Raw genomic sequence first — 23,477 nt, 5'->3', positions numbered from 1 at the left:
CCACCAATCATCATTTAGAGTGTGACCAGGCCACGCCCACACAAACAACCCTATGTAAATTTGTCTCCGTTCAGTGGCCTCTTCAGTTGTGTTGCCCCGTTAAGGCTTGGAATAAAACGTCCTCCTCGCCTCAGGTGATCGGATCACCATAGCGGTAATTTTTTAATTTTTTTTCACCGACTGGTCATTTGAGTCGAATTAAATGAATTGACTTACAGAGATGTTCAGAGTCGTTCATCAAGTGTTCATCAATCTGATTATGCTGTGGTATAAGGCAGACAGTAAACATCTTGAGGAGTAAAACAGCTAATAACTTGATATTTTGCGTTGTTGTACAATGTGCTTACATAATTATTATGCAGAATTATTTTTGACACGAAGTCAAACTATGATTCTATACCAGAGGAGTGAATCTTTGTCTTGATTGACTGACTCATGGGGGAATCAGGTTCTTACACACACAGAGAGAGAGAGAGAGAGAGAGAGAGAGAGAGAGAGAGAGAGAGAATGAATATGAATCATCGATCATCAAATCAAGCATATATAAGAAACATACATACAATCTCTGTTTGATAATCATGAAGCCGGTAATGTAGACTATGGAAAGATATTGTTTTGGCTTCCACGTTTAAGTTTTGTGGTTTTATTTGCAAATCCTATCAGAAGCACTTGAACCAAAGGAAGGACTCCTGCATCAGTCACTGATACTGATTCATTAACCGTAGTGACTCGTTCAGAAAAACTGAATCGTTCACGAGCTAAATATGTCTAGACATAAGTGGACAGAAGTAGGCCTACATGTCTGAACGGTGTGAAATGCGTCTTGTGAGTACATCACTTCCGGAGGTGGTTTGAGACACACATGGCCACATTACATTTGTAGTGTGAACATTTTGCCCTGAAGGATCCGTGACAACACCAGAAGACTACACCTAGTCACTGGTGTTTCCAGGTTCGCGGTTTTCACCCGGTTTAGAGATAGATTTGTATTATCAAGCCTCTGCTGATAACATCTAATGGGTTCAATTTTCAATTCAATTCAATTTTATTTGTATAGCGCTTTTTACAATTTTATTTGTATAGCGCTTTTTACAATAGACATTGTCTTTGATTGTTGTCTACCGCTTGGGCTTTTGCATAGGATCATATTAATTAAATGTCTATGTAAAAATCAGTCCGTACACGATCTGGTGCAGTTTTTGGTGATTCTTGCAGCCAAAATGCTTGATTTTGCTGTGGCTATTTTCAAAATGTCAGATGCAGTTTGCAGAGTTTTTTTTTTTTTTTTTTTTTTTTTACGGAAAACTACTTGAATAGGCGAAATTACAATTGCATGAAATTGTTTTGCACAGTCTTTCGCAGTGACGTTTGTTGGTAAATGAGACCTTTTAGCTGTACTCATGTTCGACGCACGGGAATCGACGAGGATTTTGACTGGATGCATGTTGCCATGACATGTCTTGGCCGTAATCTCCGGTAATTTTGAAAAATGTCAAGCTCCTCCGAATATTGCCTGTTTGCTTGAATTTGCGTTAATTTCTGCAGTCATAAAATTGAGAAATCCCCTGAGAGACTGAAATACAGTCACACCAGATATGTCTCGAAAATGATCTCATGAGGTTGAAACTCCTGTCGGACATGTTCTAGTAACAAAATGTATAATAGGCATACAGGCAGACTGTTATTATATACTGTAGGCCTATGTAATATTTGAGCATGTTTTATTTTGTGTGTGTGTGTGTTGCTGTTGTTTTTTTAAAAACGTTCCTCTTTTCATTTGTGTAATTGTTGAAGCACATACACTGCGATTAGATGCGCAAAAACTCGACAAAATGCCACTAAGCCAGATCTTTTATTGAACAATTTGAGCCTGACCATTATATCAGATATCATCTGACGGCTTGGTTTGGCATAGGCTAATATTTCTGGGTATAGTTTTGAAATGTCATCAGTCTGTTTTTGAAAGATTTGGCAACCCTGCTACTGAGGAAATGCGAAATGAAATCTTCAAGTGTGAACACCTATCCGTACTTTACTTTACTGAGGTGCGCCGGCTCAGCAGGGGAAATGTCCTGAAGAGATTCTTTGAGTTAAGAACAGGGGTGAAGAGATTCATGGAAGATGGCAGAATGGATGTTCATGAATCTGATGATCCAAAATGGGTGATGGATCTTGCCTTCCTAGTGGACATAACACATGAGCTAAACATCCTTAACCTGAAGCTCCAAGGCCCTGATCAGCTCATCACAGCAGCTTATGAAAACGTGAAAGTCTTCTCCATAAAACTGAGATTGTGGAAATGTCACCTTTCTGCAAAAAAACTTTGCCATTTCCCATCATGCAGATCTCTTGTGGAGGAGGGCACATCATTCAGTGGTGATAAATATACATCTCTATTGACAACCTACTGCAGGAATTTGATGTGTGATTTGCTGATTTCAAGGCACACCGTGACACTTTCCAGCTGTTTGCAGACCCCTTCTCAGTTGATGTGGAGAGTGTCCCAAGTGTGTTGCAAATGGAACTTATTGACTTGTAGTGTAACATTGAACTAAAAACTAAATTCAGGGAGTCACGGGGAAAAGCAGATCTAATTGTACAATTTCTGAGAGACTTACCTCCATCCTTCCCAGAACTGTTAAAAATGTTCATTCGGTTAATGTGCCTTTTTGGAAGCACGTATATGTGTGAAAAACTTTTCTCAACAATGAACTTTAATAAATGCAAGTACAGGTCCAGGATTACTGATGCCCATCTTGAAGCTGTACTTAGGGTTTCGACCACAACCTCCATCAGGGTAAATGTATCTCAATTGTGTGAGAAGAAGAGCTGTCAGGTGATTGGCAAGAATTAAAACAAAACCGAAATTTTTATGTGTGTGTGAACTATTACATCTATGTTGAAATTGGTGACAAGTTATTGTTATGGTATTGTTATGGATATGTTTACTACTACTACATTTGTTTAATAAAATATGTTGGTAATGGTAATAAAAAAAAGTACATTTTGAGAATATTGCACTTTCTTGGAGTACTTTAATGCTCTTGCGGCCCACCTATGAGAAGACAGTATAAAAAGTGGCCCCAGGGAAATTTGATTTTGAGACCCCTGCTATAGACAGATATAAACATGCAAATAATTAATAGTTCTAAGAACCCAAGGCTTGGGCAATTGGTCTTGGAAACAGATGGCTACTTAATGATGCCCCCTAAAGGAGAAAAGGAGATCAGGAAATTTGACTGCACAAAAAGACATGAAGTAACCACAGGTTATTCCATCACCTATAGGCAGTAGAGAAAAATAATAGATAATTGCAAAAAAAATTGAAAATAAATAAATAGAATATACAAATAAATAAAATGCTGGACTGTACATTATATTTTCATAAGCAACGTCAATAGCCTTAAGTCAGTGGTCCGCCAGAGAAGCCAGTTCATGCAAGAGCAGGAGGAAGGAGGGCCGGTCTTCAGGTTTCTAATAGAAAAAAAAATAAATATTTACAACATGTAGGCTTATTATCTTATTATCAATTTTTAACAGAATAAATATATAATAAACAAATAAATTTTGTGCAAAATCCAAAGTTATGCTACTTCTCCCATACTTCAATCTTCTTCCTTGCTTTTGTTAGACAACCTTAACCAATTAGAGGATGTCACTTGCATTGCAGAGAGAGAGGGATATCAGAAATTCTGGAAGCTGTTTTAAGATAATAATGGGTTATTTGAATTTAAACCTAACATGTTTCATGAGCTGTTTATTGAAGACGCTGCTTAGAAGGTGCTAAATTTAGGAATGTTGTGTCAACCCCTGGTTGGTTCTTGTGATGGCAGGGTATTTAATGTTGTGCCGGTACAGTATATTTGAGGCTATGGTCCACCGTGGTTTAAAATTTGATGCCTTATTGTCATCTAATTACAGCTAAAGATCCTCTTGATCACGTCTTAGGGTGCATGTCCACTTGCAAGTTCGCCGCACAGCGTCCTATCAATCAAAGGAGTGCTCTGTCAGATATGCCAGAGAAATCTGATTTCACAAAGTCTTTCAATTCTGCATATCCAAATCTAACTGTCATATGAATGCCCACAAGCGGCAAAATGTGCACTCTATTAATTACGAGTTTCAGTAGGAAGGCACCCATGTTAGAAAACCAAGTGCCATTCCAGACGCCCTGCAGACACGTCCTGTGAGGAATAAGGTCTATTATTCTATTGTCTATGATCGTTATAAGAATTATTTTATAAACATTTAATAAGTAAGGAATAAAACAACACCAGGTAGGCTGATATAGTAAAATAATAAACGACTAGGTAATGCGTTACTCTGAAGTTAATTATTTTCTTATAACAGCATGTCCTGAAGTGTTTTATTCCTCTTATACCACAGCAATTTGCTAATACTAACTTTTTGTTTAACCAACAGTACATCATTATGATACATTCTATATTTATAGTTAGAAAACAGTTGTTCCCGCCCCAGGCCTTTTTTTTTCTCTTTTAAAATTAATGACACAAAACACAGCTTGTCGCTGAAAGACTGCAAAGCAGCAGAGAAGAAATCTCCCATGTTTGTAAACATAAAGGAACAGCTTTACTTCTGACTGTTACAAAATATTGATATAAGAAATTCCCTTCCAAAATGTGAAGTAAATGTTTAGTCACAAACAAATTTCACCACAAATTTTACCATAAAACCATTCCAACATAAAAGTCATTTTGTAAGTTGTAACTATAGAAAATATAATGTATTAGAATGAGCACATTGACTTAAATCTGTGATTTGCCTTGCAGTTGGAACTATGATCAGTGCTGTGCTCATTTTTATTAAATTTGGTTAATACCTGCTGTGGTATAACATGAGATATTAAATGCATTGCCTATATTGCCTGTTTTCACTTGCTAAGTTTATTTTTTTCTGTATTGATATAGTAAAATCTATTCATGTAATAAATGTTTCCTTTTTTCTTTCTTTGTTTGTAATTTATTTTTGGAGACATTCAGTAATTTTTCCTGATGCTTGGTTAGAAAACCTGAATATTGTGTTACATATTATTTGTTCTATTTTATATAAGTATTGTGATATGATATTTTTGCCATGTAACTCACCCCATGTCTGAATTAAACTTATGTTATGTGTAATTTCACTTAAACACTAAAATCTAAGGAATAATTTTCATATAATAACAATGTCTATAGAGTACATAACTGAAATTTGTTCACATACCTCTTTCCAACACCACTGCATTAGCTGGTAAACAGGTTCTGGACAGAGTCTGGGTTTCGATAACCTTAGTCCTGCGTTTAGGGATTCCACTACTTCTGCATTACTTCGGCAGTCGTAGGGCAGTCGGCCTTCACTGTACACCTCCCACATCAACACACCTGAGCCAGAGAATATAGCAAAGTACAACTCTATTTATTTATTTTTCTTTTGTTTTTCAGGCTTTACTTAAGGAAAGATGTGCTCAAAGTATAAGAGGTCAGTGTCACAAATATGTATGTGTACAGTTATCAAATACAGTTTACACTTATTTAGCTACATTATTTAACAATAAATTATCATAAAATGTCAAATTTAACACTGCAATGTAAGGGCTTTAAAACATATGGTTAAGAAAATGTTTTTTATTTATATAAAAAGGATTTGTTAATAGGGTTGGTGTTAGAATTCAGTAGTTTATGAGAACAGTTTTGTTTTATTAAGGTGAAATAAAATACATAATTTTTTAAAACCTACACCATGTTGTTGTTGTTTTTCAGATTATTTTCTTTGGTTTAAAAATATGAAACTGTGTCATCATTGTTCTCTCACCAAATGACCACACATCGGACTTGCTGCTGAACTTGTTATATCGGATCACTTCTGGAGACGACCACTTTACAGGGAATTTGCTTGTGTAGCTGGTGTATTGGTCATCCAGTACGAACCTGCAAGATGAGGCAATAGCAAGGGTACAGGGTGTGTGATAAAGCAGTGGTATTTATTTATTGCTTTTCAGAATGCAGAATAACTACGATAATAAAACTTTGCTTTCTTACCTGGTCATTCCAAAATCTGAGACTTTCACCACAAGGTCTCCTGAAACAAGGCAGTTTCTTGCAGCCTGTAAAGCAGGTTTTGGAACAAATTTAGATTTCATGGTTACTGAATGACTTCTGAAGGGCAATTTTTGGAAACAAAGATTTACCAGGTCTCTGTGAATGAAATTTGAGCTCTCCAGGTAAGCCATTGCTTCGCTCACATCTACACACATGCCCAGCTGTGTCTCCTGTGAAACACAACCTTTTCTGGAGCGCAGGAATTCTGTCAGGCAGCCATTCTCCAGAAACTCGAACACCAGGTACATGGGGGATTGCTGTGTGCACATACCATACAACCTCACCAGCTTGGGATGGGACACTTTCCTATGGTTCAGGAAGTAGTGAACAGAATCAGATATAAGAAGTAGTGATGTGATCACAGTGGACAGCATGCAGGATTCCAGTAGCAATGCAGTGTGAGAATCAGTTCGGAATGTTTAAGTTTTAAACAGAAATCGTAACTAGGACGGCAATCAACTGTGCAAGGCTTCTAGTGTTTGGAGAGCATTTATGTGAAAGAGATAAAGTCAAAAATTAAGTGAATAACAAGTAATTGAATAAAGCACAAGCTTTTAAAAACAAAACCTTAATGTTTTAGTAATCATAGACTTAGTAAATCTTAGTATATCTTGGCATAAACAAACCAAAAATCCCTGACAAACAGAAAATTTGCTTAATAAATTCCACAGCAATGTGAATGTTAACGAGCTGCGGGAAAGTATTTTTAATTAATTGATTGATTGATTGATTGATTGATTGATTAACTAATTACTATTATTACTATTATTATTATTATATTTTATTATTGTTTTTATTTATTTTTATATACTTTTTATTTATTTATTTATTACAAAGCATTCATTTCCACTTTTTAATTACAGCACTACTGTATTTGTTCTTAGGGTGGGTCCTCCTGATTTTCCATTTTAATTACAGGATCAACAATTATTACTGCTATTATTACTAATATGTGGACAAATCAGTTTAACGTTGTTCTCAGTTTAACATTTATTTTGTTCTGTGGTGGAAACAGTTGGTGTGAATGACTATATTGTCACATACATCATAACCTTTGCCTCCTCTTTAAACTCCTCTTCAGACATGGCCTCTTCACGGATTGTCTTGACAGCCACCTTCTCACCATGCCACAAGCCTTCAAACACCCGTCCAAACTGACCACTGCCCAGCTCCCCCCCGAGAATCAGGTCCTCCATGTCCAACTCCCACTCCTCTGGAAGGCACAGAAACACACAAACTATGAGAACAAACACTTTTTGAAAGTAAAATTCACCTTTAAAAAAAATATCATACTACACCAGCCAGTTAGAATCAGTTATAGTATATTATGGTATTTTTTTTACACCTTAAAAAGCATTAAATGATGAAATACTGGGTTTTAAAAAGACTTAGCAGTCAATATTTTATATTGACTATGAAAACAATGTGGAAATAACATTTTTATTTGTATTTTATATTTCTTTGTTGTTTATTTGTTATATACAGACCCTGGAGCCTATCCCAGGGGAATATATATAGCTTTGTAACCCTTCCCAGACTGATGTATTTCAATTACCTCATCATTTCTAAATAAATAACATTATCATTTAAAAACTGTATTTTTTGTTGCCTCAGGTTGCCTTTGTTTTATCTTAGATTTTGTTTTAATTGGAAATTGCTGACTTTTCCAATATATTTGGATAAACAAACATTTGATCCTCTTTGAAACAGTGCCTATTAATAAAGTTGATACACTCTTTCTAATGACACATAAAATAGACATTTTGAAGTAACTTTCACTGTTTAAATAAGACTTCTAATCACTGGTACCCAATCTTGAACACCTGATTTAAATTTTATGGACTTGAAGGTGTGATAAATGTAGGGTGTACTTACTTTCTCCATGTGACTGATCTGTTTGTTTGTTAATTTAAACTGTGAAAGTTACTACAAAATGTAAATTTTATGTGTCTGTATATATATATATGTATATATATATATATATATATATATATATATATATATATTCCTATTGATATTTTATATTTTTAGTACACCTGGGTGCCTAGGAACAGGAATTTGTTCAACCATGATTTCCTGTTTCACAGGGGTATAAATATGAGGAAACACATAGGCCAAATTCCCCTAGTCATTCATAACAATGGGTGAGACCAAGGAATATAGCTGTGATGTGCAGCAAAAGGTTGTTGACCTTCACAAAATGAGAAGTTTCTATGGAGCCTTCATTGCCTTATTTTGTGCTTCATAAAGTCCCAAATATTCTCAATGGGAGACAGGTCAGGACTGCAGGCAGGCCATGCTAGCACCTGCACTCTCTGCTAACACAACCATGAGCTTGTAATCCAGGCAGAATGTGGTTTGGCATTGTCCTGATCTGGATGGCAGCATATGTTGCACCAAGATGTGTATATATCTTTCTGCATTAATGCTGCCCTCACAGATGTGCAATTTACCCATGCCATGGGCACTGACACACTCACATGTGGCTTTTGGACCTGACACTTGACAACAGCTTGGATGGTCCTTTTCCTCTTTGGCCCCAAGACCACAATGACTGTTTTCTCCAAAAACTATTTGAAATGATTCTTCGGATGACAAAACAGGATTCCACTGTGCTACTGTTCATCTCAGATGAGACCGAACCTGAAGAAGTTGGCGGTGCTTCTGAATAGTGTTGATGTATGGCTTCTGCTTTGCATAGTAAAGAGTTAACTTGCATCTGTGGATGTAGCGGCGAATGGTGTTGACTGTCAAAGTTTATAAAAGTATTCCCGAGCCCATGTCATGATATCCATTACAGATTCATGACAGTTTGTAAGACAGTGACGTCTGAGGGATCAGAGATCATGTGCATTCAGAAGTGGTTTTCAGCCTTGCCGAGATTTGACAGGATTCCTTGAATCTTTTAATTATATTGTGTATCACTGTAGAAGGTGAAATGCACAAAATCCCACCGATTTGTCTTTGTGGAATGTTGTTCTCAAACTGTTAGATTATTCCCTGATGCATCTGTTGGCAGATTGGCGAGCCTTGACCCATACTTGCTCTTGAAAGACTAGGCCTTTTTTGGAGGCTCCTTATATACACTATATATACATATATGATTAGACTATTGTCTCACATGTTTCACTTCACCTTTTTATTTCAACTTGTCACATTGCTATTAGTCCTAAATTGCCCCTGTCCCAACTTTTTGGAATGTGTTACATGCATCGATTTCAAAATAAACATCTATCTTCAAAAAATTATGCAGTTGTACCTTGTCTTTATAAGTTTTTTGTTTAAATACAAGTACATTTACAAATCAGTCCTCTTTGTTTTAATTAGCATTTTCCATATTGTCTCAACTGTTGGGAATTGTTTATATATTTCTTCTTTGACATACATGCATATATGTATACCTGACTATAGCCTCACACCCCTACTCATGTATGTTTCTATTTTCTATTGTTTCATTAGGAATTTAAAAAAGTTATATTAATTAAGAAATTAGGAATCACTACCTGATGCAAGCTCCTCAATCCTAGGAGAATTTCCTTGGCCTTGGGAGACACAGTGCCTCAATCGTGTTATTAAACCTACCAACCACAGTTACAAGCACAATAGAACACACATTTATATGCTGTATCTGGTTCACACATGATGCAATTAAACAGTATCTGAACACATACAAACATTTTCTGAACATAATTAACTGTTTTTGCTACAAATATATCTTTTTTTGTTTTTGGTCAGTTAGTAAAAACTGATTGTGCTCTGCCTTATTACTAATTTGCTTTGGACAAAAGCATATACTAAGTGAATGACTAACTGTAACTGTAAACAAAATCATCATAGCAAACCTCTAGCAAAGATCTAAACTGCCTGACTGAGTAAATTGTTTTATTGAATTAAAATGATTAAAAATATAGTAACTCTATGACTGCTGACCAAACTGCTGTAGAGAGAGCTATCATTTCAAAGCTTTTCAAATTTGGAATTTATTTGCTAACCAGCACATCCTGACAGGATATTTGCAACTCACCTGCTGCATTGTGTTGATGATAATAAATGAGCTCTGGGATGGTGCTGAATAAATATTTTTCAGCCAAGTAATACTTGGGCTCTTCATCTTCTGTCTCTCTGATCTTATAATGCTTGACCCTTGGATATTTTTCCCCATTTGACCTGCAGAAAAGTTATGTTGAAGAGATATATGAATATATGAGTTACAATACAATTATGACAATGATTTTGAAGGAGTCTGAATTGTCTATTGTATTGCAGAAAGTGAGTATTATAAACAGACAGATGGAAACACACACTGATGGAATAGTTTCATTTGGAATGATGTTGCTTACCCAGGAGCTTTCGTAAATACAGACACTGTGTAAACTCCTGCATGCCGGGAGTCACGCACCATGAAAGCACCCTCCTTATCCTAATAACATACAAGAATACAAGTATGTCATAGATTACAGTGGTTATATTTACATCTTCTTTGCCTTTAAACGCAAATTCTGTGTGCAGTGAAATGTTTATTATGCTACAGTTTATGTTAGTTGCTCATTAAAGGTAATTAGTTAGTTAGAATACAGTACAGTACACATACTAGAACCGGAACTACAAATATAAGTATAAAATTGTCTGTCTTCACATTCAAACCTAACATGAGTTTCAGCCTTGACAGGAAACCTCACGACCACACTGGTTTAAAGGTTCTGGATCTCTGTTTGAACCCTACGTGCACACTCTGCAGCTGCAACTACTGCAGGCTTGCAGAAAGCCAAAAAAACAAAAAAATGTTCCTCGCTTATGTGAAAATTACCCAATAGAAACTGCACACTGTGAAAAAGGTACATCAGATAGTACCATCATTTACATTCATTTGATCAAGTTTGTTCATATAAAATAAAAAACATAATTTTGTTTAGAAATTTTTGTGTATTTACCACTGCAATTAATAATTCTTCAGCTTCGGTCCGGGTTACATCTTTGTTATACCACCTATAAGAAAAATAAGGACAAGTAAATTATCAGGAGTATGTTTCTCAATCTGAGACATATGTATACGCTAATAATGGAAAGGGGGGTGCCAAAAATATTTCATCATTAATATTTCGAAATTTTAGATATGGTTTTAGGCATGTGATTATATATGCAATTCTTACTTAAAGTGTTCAATGTTGTTTGAAGGTTTCTCTTTAATATAAATGCAAGGCACAGTTCCAACATTTCTGTGAGAAAATAAGAGAAATAAATAAATAAAGAGCAAAAAGTAGAGGATGAGTTTTTGTACACAGTGCCTCAAGCGGTATACATCAATTGCATTAATTTACACCCACATACAATGTCATTACTCATTGGTCAGCTCGTTCACAAGTTTTAATAAATATTACGCTTTGGTGACCCAAGGGCAGCTTGTATAAAAAAAAGTGTTAGTATACAGTATATGAGATATGTGAATTTGTGGTTTAACACAACCACATTAAAAGATATGTATTGATTTGTCTTGTCAATTTTTACTTCCTTAACAGTGAAACCCACTAGCAATGAATAACTTCTCATTTCAGCTCATTGACAATGAGTTGATTTTATTTCCAAGTGCTGATTTGATTATGGATGCGTATAGAATGCTAGTTTAAATATAAGTCCTATCATCTCATGATTAAAACAGATTCTGCCAACATGGTTATTCAGTGTAAGAACTTTATGGTTTTGACATCTACTTTATCAGCAACATAAATCATAACCTTTGAATTCCTTTAAAATAATCCTCCAACACCTTTTCAACCTAAAATCTTAATTAGTATCCTATTTAACCTAATAAATGTACCTCATCTCTACGACATCTGTGATTACCACAGACAAGAATTTCAACATGTTTCCTTGTAATGCTACAACTCAGCTACAGTAAAAGTCTAAGAGCTACTGAAGCATCAATAGTATTTATAAATTCAGCTCTAAATTTTTATAACATCCTTTGAGTGATAATTTTCATCAAGGAGAATATATGGTTATGCATGGTCTGATCTGTCTGATCATGCATGAATCACACAAAACCTTTGGGAAAGTCCAATTGGCCTAAATAACATTTAACTATGTTTTAATCTGTTTTAAAGTTGGATAAAAGTCCACAAGAACAGCTTTCTTAAAACATTCTCAAATGGTTGTCTCATCCCATTGTTAAAGTGTAATAGCTGTAGTTTTGAGTTTTGAGTTTTATATACGCTTCATGCTTGTGGTAATCACGGATATGATACATATAAGAATAGAGATTAAAAGTTGAAAAACACTGCAATCTCCCTTTAAAGACACCTTTTTCGGTGTATTCAGCCCATAAAATGCTTTTTTTGTTTATTGTGAGGAAGTAAAAAAAAACCTACAAAACTGTAACACCCTATTTCGAAGGATCCTGCCCATTGCCCAACACAGACATGCAGAGAAATACTCTGAAGAAACAAGTGCAGAAACTCTGCAGCCCTTAAACTTAAAACATTTTCTTTTTTTCATGCCAAAGGTGCTTTCTGGTTTAGGGTCACCTCCCATAAAATAACCTTTACTCACTTACAGATCTAAAAATGTCAAGAGCTCTTTCATATAATGCTGTATCTTGGTGTAAAGATGCTACACTTCTTGATTGGAAAAGATTGAAGAAATGAAAAGGTTTTGTTAATAAATAATTTAATATATTAATATGAATGTCAGCTTCTTACATTTTATTCATTAAGCATTTCCATTATAAGGCTGAAAAGGTGGCAAACTCTTTATTACAGCTGATCAGGAGAGCATCGATATCATGCTGCAATATACAATTCACCAACAACACTGTGGACCATAATAAAACAACATAGGCAAGACCATCAGCCAGTGGTCTAGCATTTTGTTTTGTTTTGTTTGTTGTTGCTGTTTTTTTTTTAATCATTATACAAAAAGTATAATATTTTAAAAAGTATAAGAGCAAAAACTATATAAACTCAATACCTTAATAAACTTAAAAGTATATTTATAATTCAGACACTTCTATAGATTCAGGAAAATACATTTTTTACTAGTTTGCTTATTCTTCATACCATTCACTGCAGAGCCACACCTCTAAAAATGCAGTAGGAAAAACGTTTTAAGAAAAAATAATTTGATCAAATACAAACAAAATGCGATCTGATAGAAAACAATCTTTCAGGTTTAAGCCAGGAAAACACTGTTTGTCTGAACTGAATACATCTATTTTGTTTTTCTCTTTGTTTACACTTAAGTGGACACAAAGATTGCTAATATTTTACACTGTCCACAGATTATGATTTGATAACACTAAAGATCTTCCTCTTAAAATCAGCTATAAGCTCTTGTTGATATTCTGGATGTTCAATTCTAGAAAACTGGAATAAAGCAATGCAAGTAACATTGTTATTATTAATAACTGCATAATTTCTGATGGACAAGTCATTTGTGTTTAGGAAGGTATGAGTAGGCATGTCCTAATCAAGGACATTTTTCCAACTCAGAAGTCTATAGTTAAAAAAAAAAAAAATTCATACCGCAACACACATACGTGATAGAGGAATTGTATCTGCTGCATATTTACCCATCTTTATCCCTGACAGTCCACCAGTTAGTCTCAGAACAGTCTACTACAATGTACTCCTCATCTTTGTGCAGTGGGATGTCTGTGTCCTCTTGAGGGATAAAGTTCTTCAGAGCCACAACAATTCGCGTTTCTGGGCTAGAGAACCGCCGCTGTGGGACAGAGAAAAAAATAAAACAGCACAGAAATAATTCAAGATATCCAAACATTGCAGTAATCACAACTACTTTTGTTTGTCTCAAAAGTCACAAAATCTCCATATGGTTTACACAGTAAACCTATCAGAGTAATAGGATTACATATTACATTTTATTTACCTCTGGGTCTGGTGTTGGAGGCAAAGGTTTTTTGGATGCTATGTTGAGAAAGAACAGATTTACAGAATATACTTGAGTTCACATAAGAATTGTTTCTTATGAATATATGATTATTGCTCAATTACAGTATAATTTTCATTCAGCTGTGTTTTACTGTACCGCATCCACTAGGGTAATAGTCACTACACCCGGGTGCCAACTTCTCTGTCCTGTTACAACACCGCCATCTTCCCTCTCCCCAAAAATCAGGATGGTAGTTCAAAGCTAGGTTGTTGCCTTTTGTCTCTTCATATACAAAATATATAAGTAAGATCATTTTATTCAGATGGTTCTATATAGCACAAGTTCTATATAGTACAAGGATAATACAAGCTTTATTTCTTTTATGTTACACTCTCGAACAGCTGCTCACCCTCTTTAAGAGCTCTGACCCACTTTAGTCTGCAGTCGTTGTCTGGTGCAAACACATAAAGGTAGTAGTTATCATAGACAACCTGTAAGTAAACCAAAAAGCAATGCGGGTTTTTAATTTTTCATACGTATATTTACACAACAACTGAATCTGACTAGGAATAACAGATCGGTATGATAAAAAGTAATGTACATAGATACATTGTGTATAACAAATTAATGACATGTGTCTCTTTTATGTAGAGGGAAGAGGGATTATTTACCACATTAATCCAAATAATCTAATCTACAAGCGGTCCCAAAAGTCTCCATACATATGGGAAATTAACACTTTTTTTCTAGCAAAATGTGTTCCAAAATATTTCATACTTATATTATATTATTAGTTTCAGATAGCCTTTAAGGATGCCTTTGACGAAAGAAGAACACAGTGAAACCATTCTCATGCCTGGTTCAGGAAGCTGTCGCAAGGTTGCGATGGACTTTAACAGGAAACATGCCAAGCACATCACACATGACACTGTTACCAAACTTATTAGCAAATTCAAAAAGACTGGAAGTGTTGCAAACCAACTGAGATGTGAACGTCCACGAACATCCACTGATGAAGGCACAACTGACATGGTGCTGGCAAACATAGTCCTCTGTCTGTTTGAAGACTTTTGGGACACCCTGTAGTTCTAAAAGCTGCAGTAAATTTGATTTTTTTTTTTTTTTTATTCTTTTGCTGAGCTTCATCACAAATGCTCATGATATTATACAATGGTTTACAGCACTCTCACCTGGAAAGGATATTTGTATTCACAGGGAATGGGAAGGTCACTGCGTACAGTCTCTACACACTTAATACGGGAAAGCTCGATGCAGCCCTTCTGAATTGGCTTTTTCTAAAACACCATCAAAAATGTTACATTAATTTTTTATTATTCTGTGCATCACATACTGCCAATTTCAAGTTTCCAACTTTTAGTGGGAGTATATTACAGCAGTAAATCATTTTTAAATTGATCCTGTGCATAAACACAGAAAAACACACACTGGACTATCATTGTAATACAAAATTATATACATAATGGTTATAAATTTAGACTTTAGTGAAAGTTTAAGAAAGGTCTATATGCTGTCAGAATATAACTGCATTTACTCACCCCAGGCCGACGTTCAGAGTAGGTCAGATCCTCAGTGTTTAGCACAAAATATCTTTCCTTATAATTGCAAGGGGACGTTCTTCGTTTTTGCTGAGATTTCTTGTATAAGACTCCTTTTAAAATAACACGTGGGTACATGTTAGCCTGAAATTGTTGGAGGAACACTGCTGAGCTTGAGGCATAATGCTGTAAACTGTAATGTCTGTTTTAGTAACCAGTTCATATGTGAGCTTGCATCATAAACTGTGGGTTTCCGGTGAAAACTTGCACTGCAAGAACGATTTCCTTTAGTGGGGCATGTAAGATATGTGAGCACACACACACACGCACACACACGCACACACACACGCACACATTAAGAAAATCAAGAGAGTGAAGTGCCTTTATATGAGGGGTACAGTCACAGGGTTCCTAGTTTGATCCTGAGCTCCAGTTGCTGTCGGTGTGGTGTTTCACATGTTGTCCATGCATTTGCAAATGGTTATTCTTGGCAGTAGTGAGGCCAATAAATGAATAATGGGTCTGGGAAAACAAGGAGGCCAAGGTTTTGAAAGGAAACTCAAACCAAAGAACCAAAGAAATCAGGACAAAATATTGTTTCAGAAGAAACCAACAAAAATCACATTTTCCCCACTTTTTTTAAAGCTAAGATTTCTTTTAAATCTATTAGGAGAATCATTATGAGAATTAAAGCTCTTAGGAGAATCATTGTTATAACAGTCTGTCAGGTTAATCTTTGCTTGTGGTGACATTTAAAATAAATTTATTCAAGTGAGGATTTTAACAGAAGAAATAGCCTGAATGGCACATGAATCAGATCAATCAATTCAATCAAATAATTTAATTCAAACACAAAACTACAGCAAAACTACTATTCAGCAACAGCCAGATTTCGAGTGATAAAAAGTAAACCACACTTACTCTAATTCCTGTGATTAAATATAACATGTACAGGACACAGAAATAAATTTGCTGTGTTATTCTTACAGTTAAAATAACTGTGATTTAGCATTACATCATGCATTCCTCAGCGAGCTGCTGTTCTGCTCTTCAACTCTTGAATGAGTTTGATCTCCACTCTCAGAGCACGTTCCAGTGTTAACATAAACTGAAATTCACTTCATGCAGAAACGGATTATAATGGGGCTAAGTGGCACTGAGGACCTAATGCCCAAGCTCAGAGGGCCCCTGGTTGGCTGTCATTCGCGTCAGCTGCATAATTGACAAATACAAAGTATCCTAATTATAATGCCAGAAAGCAGGAATGGAAAAAATGAACCATGCAGTGTCTGTACTGGTTATCCTATGGATTATCATTTTGCCTCGCACAATTCCGGGAAGAAGAGTATCTAATGGCACGATGCTCTAATGCACAAACTCAAGGCCCCCTGCCAAAAATGGCCAGCTCCCTCATTTCATTCAGACAGTTACAAAAAATAATAATATTGCCTACAGTAAAAGGATGGTGGCAGGGCTCTACAGTGCGACCATTTCACTCGCATTTGCGACTGAAAAGTATTTTGTGTGACTGTGAATAAATATTTAGGAGCACCGGTGCGGAGTGATACAATCGGAATAAATACTACAACTCCAAAATGCATCTACATCGAGCAACAGTTACTTTCACACTGCTTTTAATCTCCTCAGTCAACCGAACAAGTGTGTAAATACTGGAGAGAAGCCATTATGATGAGATAACTCTGTACATCATCTGCTTCTCTCAAGTTCCCCATCTCACAACCGACATCTTTTATTGATCCTGCAAAATGACCTGAACCTGCTACTGTGACCTGCTCGTGTAGACACAGCGGCGTCGGGTGGAGTAAATTAATAATAATTCTAACGCTACAAAGTGGGTTTAATTCAAACTTCTTTATTAAATAATTCTGCACCAATCATAATCAAGAATAGCAACGGTTCAGTCTGTAAACATACAGTACACTGCTGCACTCTCTTCACTCCCTTCACTAACTCTAATAGACAGCGCATTCACTTCATTTAAACTCAGGGTTGCCAGATATCACCATAAAAGTCAACTCCAGTTTCCATGTTTTAACTCCGCTCAAAAACCAATATTTTCAGCAGACATGGCAACACTGTACCAGGGAACCCATCTAAAACTGATGAACGAACAAACAAAACTAATAAAATGTAAAGACAGAAAATGGGCTTAGTTATAAATAAATCATTTAATATAAAAAATAGATATTATAACTTCATAAAATATAAATAAAATGAGAAATGAAATAATGTTTAATTACTATGGGTTGCACTTAATATCAATTTGACATTAAGCTTAGTTCACTATTAGCCTTTTCCCTAATATGGATAATTTTTGTGTTAGTCTAATTTTAATTAGGACTCTATTGTTTAAGATATTTAAAAATAAATATTTTATGTTTGTTTATTTATCAATTAACCAACAGTATTTGTCATTGCTATTATTTTAATTCAGTTAACAGTGACCATGAGCAGAGAGCTTACATTTAACTGTTTATGACAGACCTCCTATGACAGCTTAAACAAGAAAAGATTGGTATCTAGATCGGTTTCGGTCATAAAAATCTTGATCAGTGCATGCCTAATGAACACCATTAAACTAAAGTGCTTTGCATCTGACGGTTACATGAACTCACCCAATCACATCCTAAATGAGATTATTCAGATATATACACAATATACACAGAGCGGTTCGAGAACTGACTCCAGCCCAGAACCATGACAGTGGAAAATGTGTAATAGTATCTAATAACTATTTATAGCTTTAAATATATTTAAGAGGAGCAGACTTAAAAGACTGAACATTGAGGTTTATTGTATTTGTTTACAACGTGGAACAGGTTAATGGTTGTTTTTTACATACAGTCTGTAAAATTAACTGAAAATATTAAATCTAGTTTATCAGAAGGTAAATTAATTTGTCATGGCTCACAAAATGCTCCTAAATTCTGTCATAATTGACAAGCTCAACTTTTCTCATGCCTACTTGTGTGTTATATTGTGGCACATTAACGTTACCATCTCTAAAACACTAAGCTTCAACTGTGCTCCTAAATTTTTGACCGTGCTCCTAAATTTTTTGTAATTAGGAGCACAAGTGCTCCTAAAAGAAATTGTTACCGTAGAGTCCTGGGTAGTACCAAATGTCCTGGGTGATACCAAACATTTTCACACTTACTAGCATTCGTAGCAGATTCACACCTGCAGCAATACCGCCTGCATTCTGCAAGCTCCACTGCACCGCACCATTTCATCTCACAACACTGAAACTAGAGTTAAAATCGACATCTATATGCTGCACCTGATGCACGTCAAACCCTTGTGTAAAATATCATTTAGAAATGTATCAGGTGTTGGCAGTGACCAGGATATTTCCAGCATTAGGAAATATGCTCAAATAAAATCACTGTGTGATCTGTACAGCTAAGATGCAGTAGGAGTGATGATGGCACGAATTTGTTGTTTTAATCATTCAGTGCACAAGCTAATGTCATCCAATTTTACTGTAAAATAAAATCAAATAAAACATTGTTTGTAATAGTCAGGGCTGGGAAGCTTACTTTAAAAATGTATTCTGTTACAGTTACAAATTAATTCATAAAAAATGTCATCAGTAACGTAACCCACAATATGAAAATAATGTAGAAAAATAAAAATAAAATAAAAATAAAAGATCACTGTCCCTGATAACATTACATCACAAAAGTTAGGGTGACCATATTCTGGTTTTCCAAAAAGAGGACACCTTTTTTTATTATTTATTTATTTATTTTTTAAAGCAGTTACTATGAATGCAGACTTTAATACACTCAAAAAGACACACCATTAGCATCACATAAATATATATAAATAAAATTGGTTTCACTCTGCCCACGTTTAAAATTTCCCCCTACATTCTTGTGAATGTCCATGGAATAAAATAAAATGGTGCCACGAGTGTACTTTCTGCCATAATTTACACAATTGAATGGCCATGTAATACGAAGCAATATGATAACATGAAATTAAAAATGACCTTATATGGCCATAGGCATTGTTTCAACTCAGGTCAGCATTTTCTGCTTTTGTCAAGCAACTAGCCTATTTGACGCTGTACACAACAGCGCTTCACCTTCGCGCACCCTGAGAGTAGGCTAATGGTTGAGAGGCAGGAATTCGGCCAGTAGTTGCTGCAAGCCTTTTATAATCGACCAATTTGTGTGCGAGAAGGCGGGAATTACAAAGAGGGATGAGAGCAATGCAAACATGCACATGCATGATGCAGTATTAGACCATAAGCACATCATAATGAAACTAAAGCCAAATCCCAGATATTTTCTCAAATTTAGAAATCTCAGCTAGACACTTTTTTAAGATTAAAAAAAGAGGACATGTCCAGGAAAAGAGGACGTATGGTCAATCTAAACAAAAGCATTTCAGAGAACAATTTGTGCTAGTTTCTACCAAATTAACTTTGCGCAAAATTTATTTGTGCATGCACCAGGACGTTGCTTATGTGAGTCACAAGAGAGCCAGAACTATAGGGTGAAATCAGCTAAAATGGGCCATCATGTAAAATGGACCAGATAAGGTTGGAGTGTCATAGCCATTTAAGTTTTTACAGCCAATCACAATAACTGATTTTACATTGCTGCTACAACACTAGTTGACATATAACAATAGTTTTGATTGGTCTAAGGTTCTTAAATTGGGCGGGGCAGAGTGTTATATGAAGCATGTCAGAGAAATTGTATGGTAAATGAGCATGGAATAGTAAATTTCATTCACCGCTAATAAGGGTCATAAAGCAATTATAAGTAAGCTTACCAATTAAGCAAAAGGTCTATGAACAATGTTTTAACAGGCTCTTTCAAATAAAACATTTAAATTTTTAAAAGAAACTTTGATTTTTGAGAAAACAAATTCATTTTAAGTAGTGACCCATTTTAGGTTAACCAGCTAGCTAAAATGGGCCACACACACACACACTCTTACACAGAAATTACACAGAAATTGAAGGGGAAAATATGTTCATAGGCCTAGATATATATCCATACAAAATCTTTTTTTTTTTTTTTTTTTTTTTTTTTTTTTAAATATTTTGCATTGCAGACAGTATGGCAAGAGGATAGGCAAAGAAAGGATAAAGAAAGAGAAGAAAAGAGAAGAGAAAGGGAAAGGAAGATGTCAATACAACCAGTGGAGAAAGGACAGAATGAGGGGTGCTATTAATGAATACCAGGAGATAGTTGAGAGAGGGCAAACATTAATGATCTTTATAGCAAGGGCTTGGAACATTCCAAAGACCACTTTGCATATGCGCATTAGCTGGCTCTGGCTATGCACCTGGGAGGAAGCAGTACCTGCCAGTGGAATCTGACAAAGAACTGGCCAGCTTCCCCCCTACCAAAAGAGATGTCCAGGGAATTGCATTTAACTATGCAAAGGCCAATAATATCAAAGGCTTCTCTGGAGTAAAAGGCACTACTGGGAATTACTGGTTTCTGTAATAGGCCCTACATTTTTCCTATAATTGTCAAAGCCTAGGTTAGTGGTTTTAAGTAGCTGAATAGATAATACATAAAAATGAATAGCTTTAGTTTACGTCATTCAATAGCTCAAAAAATAAATAAATAAATAAATAAATAAATGCTGATGTGGCCCAGCTTTACATGTACCTTTTAAACCAATGTATAATAAATTGTTAACAGTGCTGTTCTGAATTCATGTTTGTGTGTAATGGACCTGTTTTCACATTTCTCTGTTACAAATGTGGAAGTATAAGTAGTAGCGTTTCAAACTTCTGGTGAGATAGTGAACAATGGCAGCAAATACAGCTGTTTCAGAGAAGGTTAACTCTTTATTTAAGTGCTACATGGCTATACACTGCACATATATGTTCACACCAGTTGCTGAGTGATGTTCTGCTCAGCTGTGGCAGCTCTTAGGAAGTGAGGAAGCTTTATTTATTTTTTTTTTTGGTGAATAATTTTAACAAGACTGTAGTGTAATGACTGTATATGTAGGTGGATGTCGTAAGAGGGATTACAAGGTGGAGCCAAAATGTCTCTGAGGCCCTCTGGTGGCTGGCTGCAGTACAATTTATTTCAATGAATGGAATGGATAGAAAGTTTTCATTTTACAGCTCCACAAATTATTTTCAGGAAACAGAACAGAACACAGAAAAGTGTTCTGTCAGTTTTACAAGCTCAACTCACCTTGACATATCTCCCAGAATGTTTTATAGATTAAATAATACCCCCCCACGCCGGAGCACCGCCCCCGACCCCATTTTGTACATGGCACCATCATGAAAGTTTTGCACATGGCAATTCCCATAAATGAGCACGCAATTTCCAACATGCAGCGGAACCTCGTGACAGTTCTGTAGTTAAGCCATGTCATGTCTTGCTGTATACTGTTGTAACGAACCTTCGGCAGGGTGTTTCTTCAGTTGTTCTGATTATGATGTCTAAGCTAGCTCAGTGTGCCATATGTTAACCACCATGAGTCAACCAAATGATGTCATAAACCAAGGCAGCTAATACTATGTAAATTTCATATTAATCTACAATTTACTGTATGATCTTAGACAACAATCAAAATATATTGGCAAGTTTAACCAGTCTCTCCTTTTTAAACAAACTGCACTGACAGAATAAGTGGAGTACACAAGATCACTCCTTGGGTGTCAGAGTTAGATGAAAATCATGAAGAGCAGTGATTTTTTTCCCCATTAAAAAATAGATTGTTGTGTTGAGCGTAAATGTTGATTGTTGTTTACCAGTATATTTTCAGTTGGACAACTACATACTTATACTTACAAATTTTGGTTAAAATGATAGATAATGTCAGCTACCTAACAAATCTCAGCAAACACAGAACATTCCCCTAACATTAGCATATGGTTCCTGTTTGGTTATTTTTTTGGGAACCAAAAAATAAAGTTCTAGGAATGTTCTCTGTAGGTTCTTTTTTGTAACCAAAAACTAACCTTCCCAAAAGTTGCAGGACTTTTTTTTTGTAACAATCTAAAGAGAACCTATACAAAATGTTCTCAAATTATTTTTAGGTTAATTTAGCGAATTGACATTTCCTTCAAGCACTGGCTGATCCAGGGGTGGGTCCAGAAGAGCACCTAGCTGAAGTTTGATTGGCCCCCGAAGTGCCCCTGTCAATCATCTCTGATCTACTTCAGCGTACTTCATCGGCTGAGTCAGGTTGTTTGAAATTCAACTGGCATAACCGTTTCTTTCTATTTTGTCTTGTTAAGGCAAGTGTGTAAACAGTGCTTATTTTTTTATCATCCTTGTCCACTTAAGCTTCAATGGTAAGTACCTCTTCAACACTTTAACTAACGTCTCAAAGGACACCAGTGTTGCTGTTATTTCACTTCTCTTCGTCTAACCTTTGGCAGCTACACACTTCATATTTATCTTTCCTACTCTCTCCAACTTCACTTCTCCATCTCTCTTCTTTAGTGAGAGAAATGGGCTTTTGCTTACCCTACCAGTAATTTGAACCTTGGCTGTAATGGTGTAAGTGCCGTTCTCATGCACATATGTAGGTGCTCATTGGTAAGTCTAGAACGGTACTTATTTTTAATGTTGTTCATATTGGAGAACGAAGATGCACAACTGTATGTGTAGCCAAACATGGTCAAAATGTGTAGTGCTACTTTGGTTAGACCAGGGAAAACAGTCTCAGACAGCCTGCAGCCAGAAAGTGTCATGATCAGTTAGCTAAAAGTGCTCTCTAAGTGCAACATTTGCTTGCAGATCAATCAGTTCCATCTGTACAGATACAGCATGTGCCCACTTGAAGGTCTGCGTCACCTCCTTTGAAAGTCCCATGACATCTATGATGAGGAATGGATACTCAATGAGAAGAAGGAGCTGCTGTACAAGGCTGAAGCTGTCAAAGCGATTTCTGAAGTTTCCAATCAGCTTATCTATGAAGT

At 35.7% G+C, this 23,477-nt stretch overlaps 1 protein-coding gene and 1 long non-coding RNA gene across 2 annotated transcripts; one reads left to right on the top strand and one right to left on the bottom strand.

Annotated features, from left to right (window-relative positions):
• The first annotated feature begins 68 nt into the window (after nt 1-68).
• Nucleotides 69-5,904, top strand: LOC108269213 (uncharacterized). The gene is made up of 3 exons (XR_001813435.3): nt 69-154; nt 5,442-5,478; nt 5,760-5,904. It is a non-coding gene; the product is annotated as an uncharacterized LOC108269213 (long non-coding RNA).
• itk (IL2 inducible T cell kinase) lies at nt 3,016-15,777 on the bottom strand. The gene is made up of 17 exons (XM_017474923.3): nt 15,539-15,777; nt 15,173-15,277; nt 14,392-14,473; nt 14,139-14,264; nt 13,980-14,017; nt 13,663-13,814; nt 11,249-11,314; nt 11,030-11,084; nt 10,439-10,518; nt 10,123-10,265; nt 9,602-9,676; nt 7,143-7,311; nt 6,188-6,404; nt 6,039-6,103; nt 5,812-5,927; nt 5,224-5,381; nt 3,016-3,474 (listed from the first exon to the last, which is right to left on the bottom strand). The coding sequence occupies exons 1-17, from the start codon at nt 15,674-15,676 to the stop codon at nt 3,409-3,411; spliced, it is 1,851 nt and encodes a 616-aa protein (XP_017330412.1). The 5' UTR covers nt 15,677-15,777; the 3' UTR covers nt 3,016-3,408.
• Nucleotides 15,778-23,477: the final 7,700 nt, after the last annotated feature.

The sequence above is a fragment of the Ictalurus punctatus genome, chromosome 8 (assembly GCF_001660625.3).
Source record: "Ictalurus punctatus breed USDA103 chromosome 8, Coco_2.0, whole genome shotgun sequence".
Taxonomy (NCBI): domain Eukaryota; kingdom Metazoa; phylum Chordata; class Actinopteri; order Siluriformes; family Ictaluridae; genus Ictalurus; species Ictalurus punctatus.
Note: the sequence above shows the minus strand (reverse complement) of the source record. Positions and strands in the feature narration are given on the sequence as shown.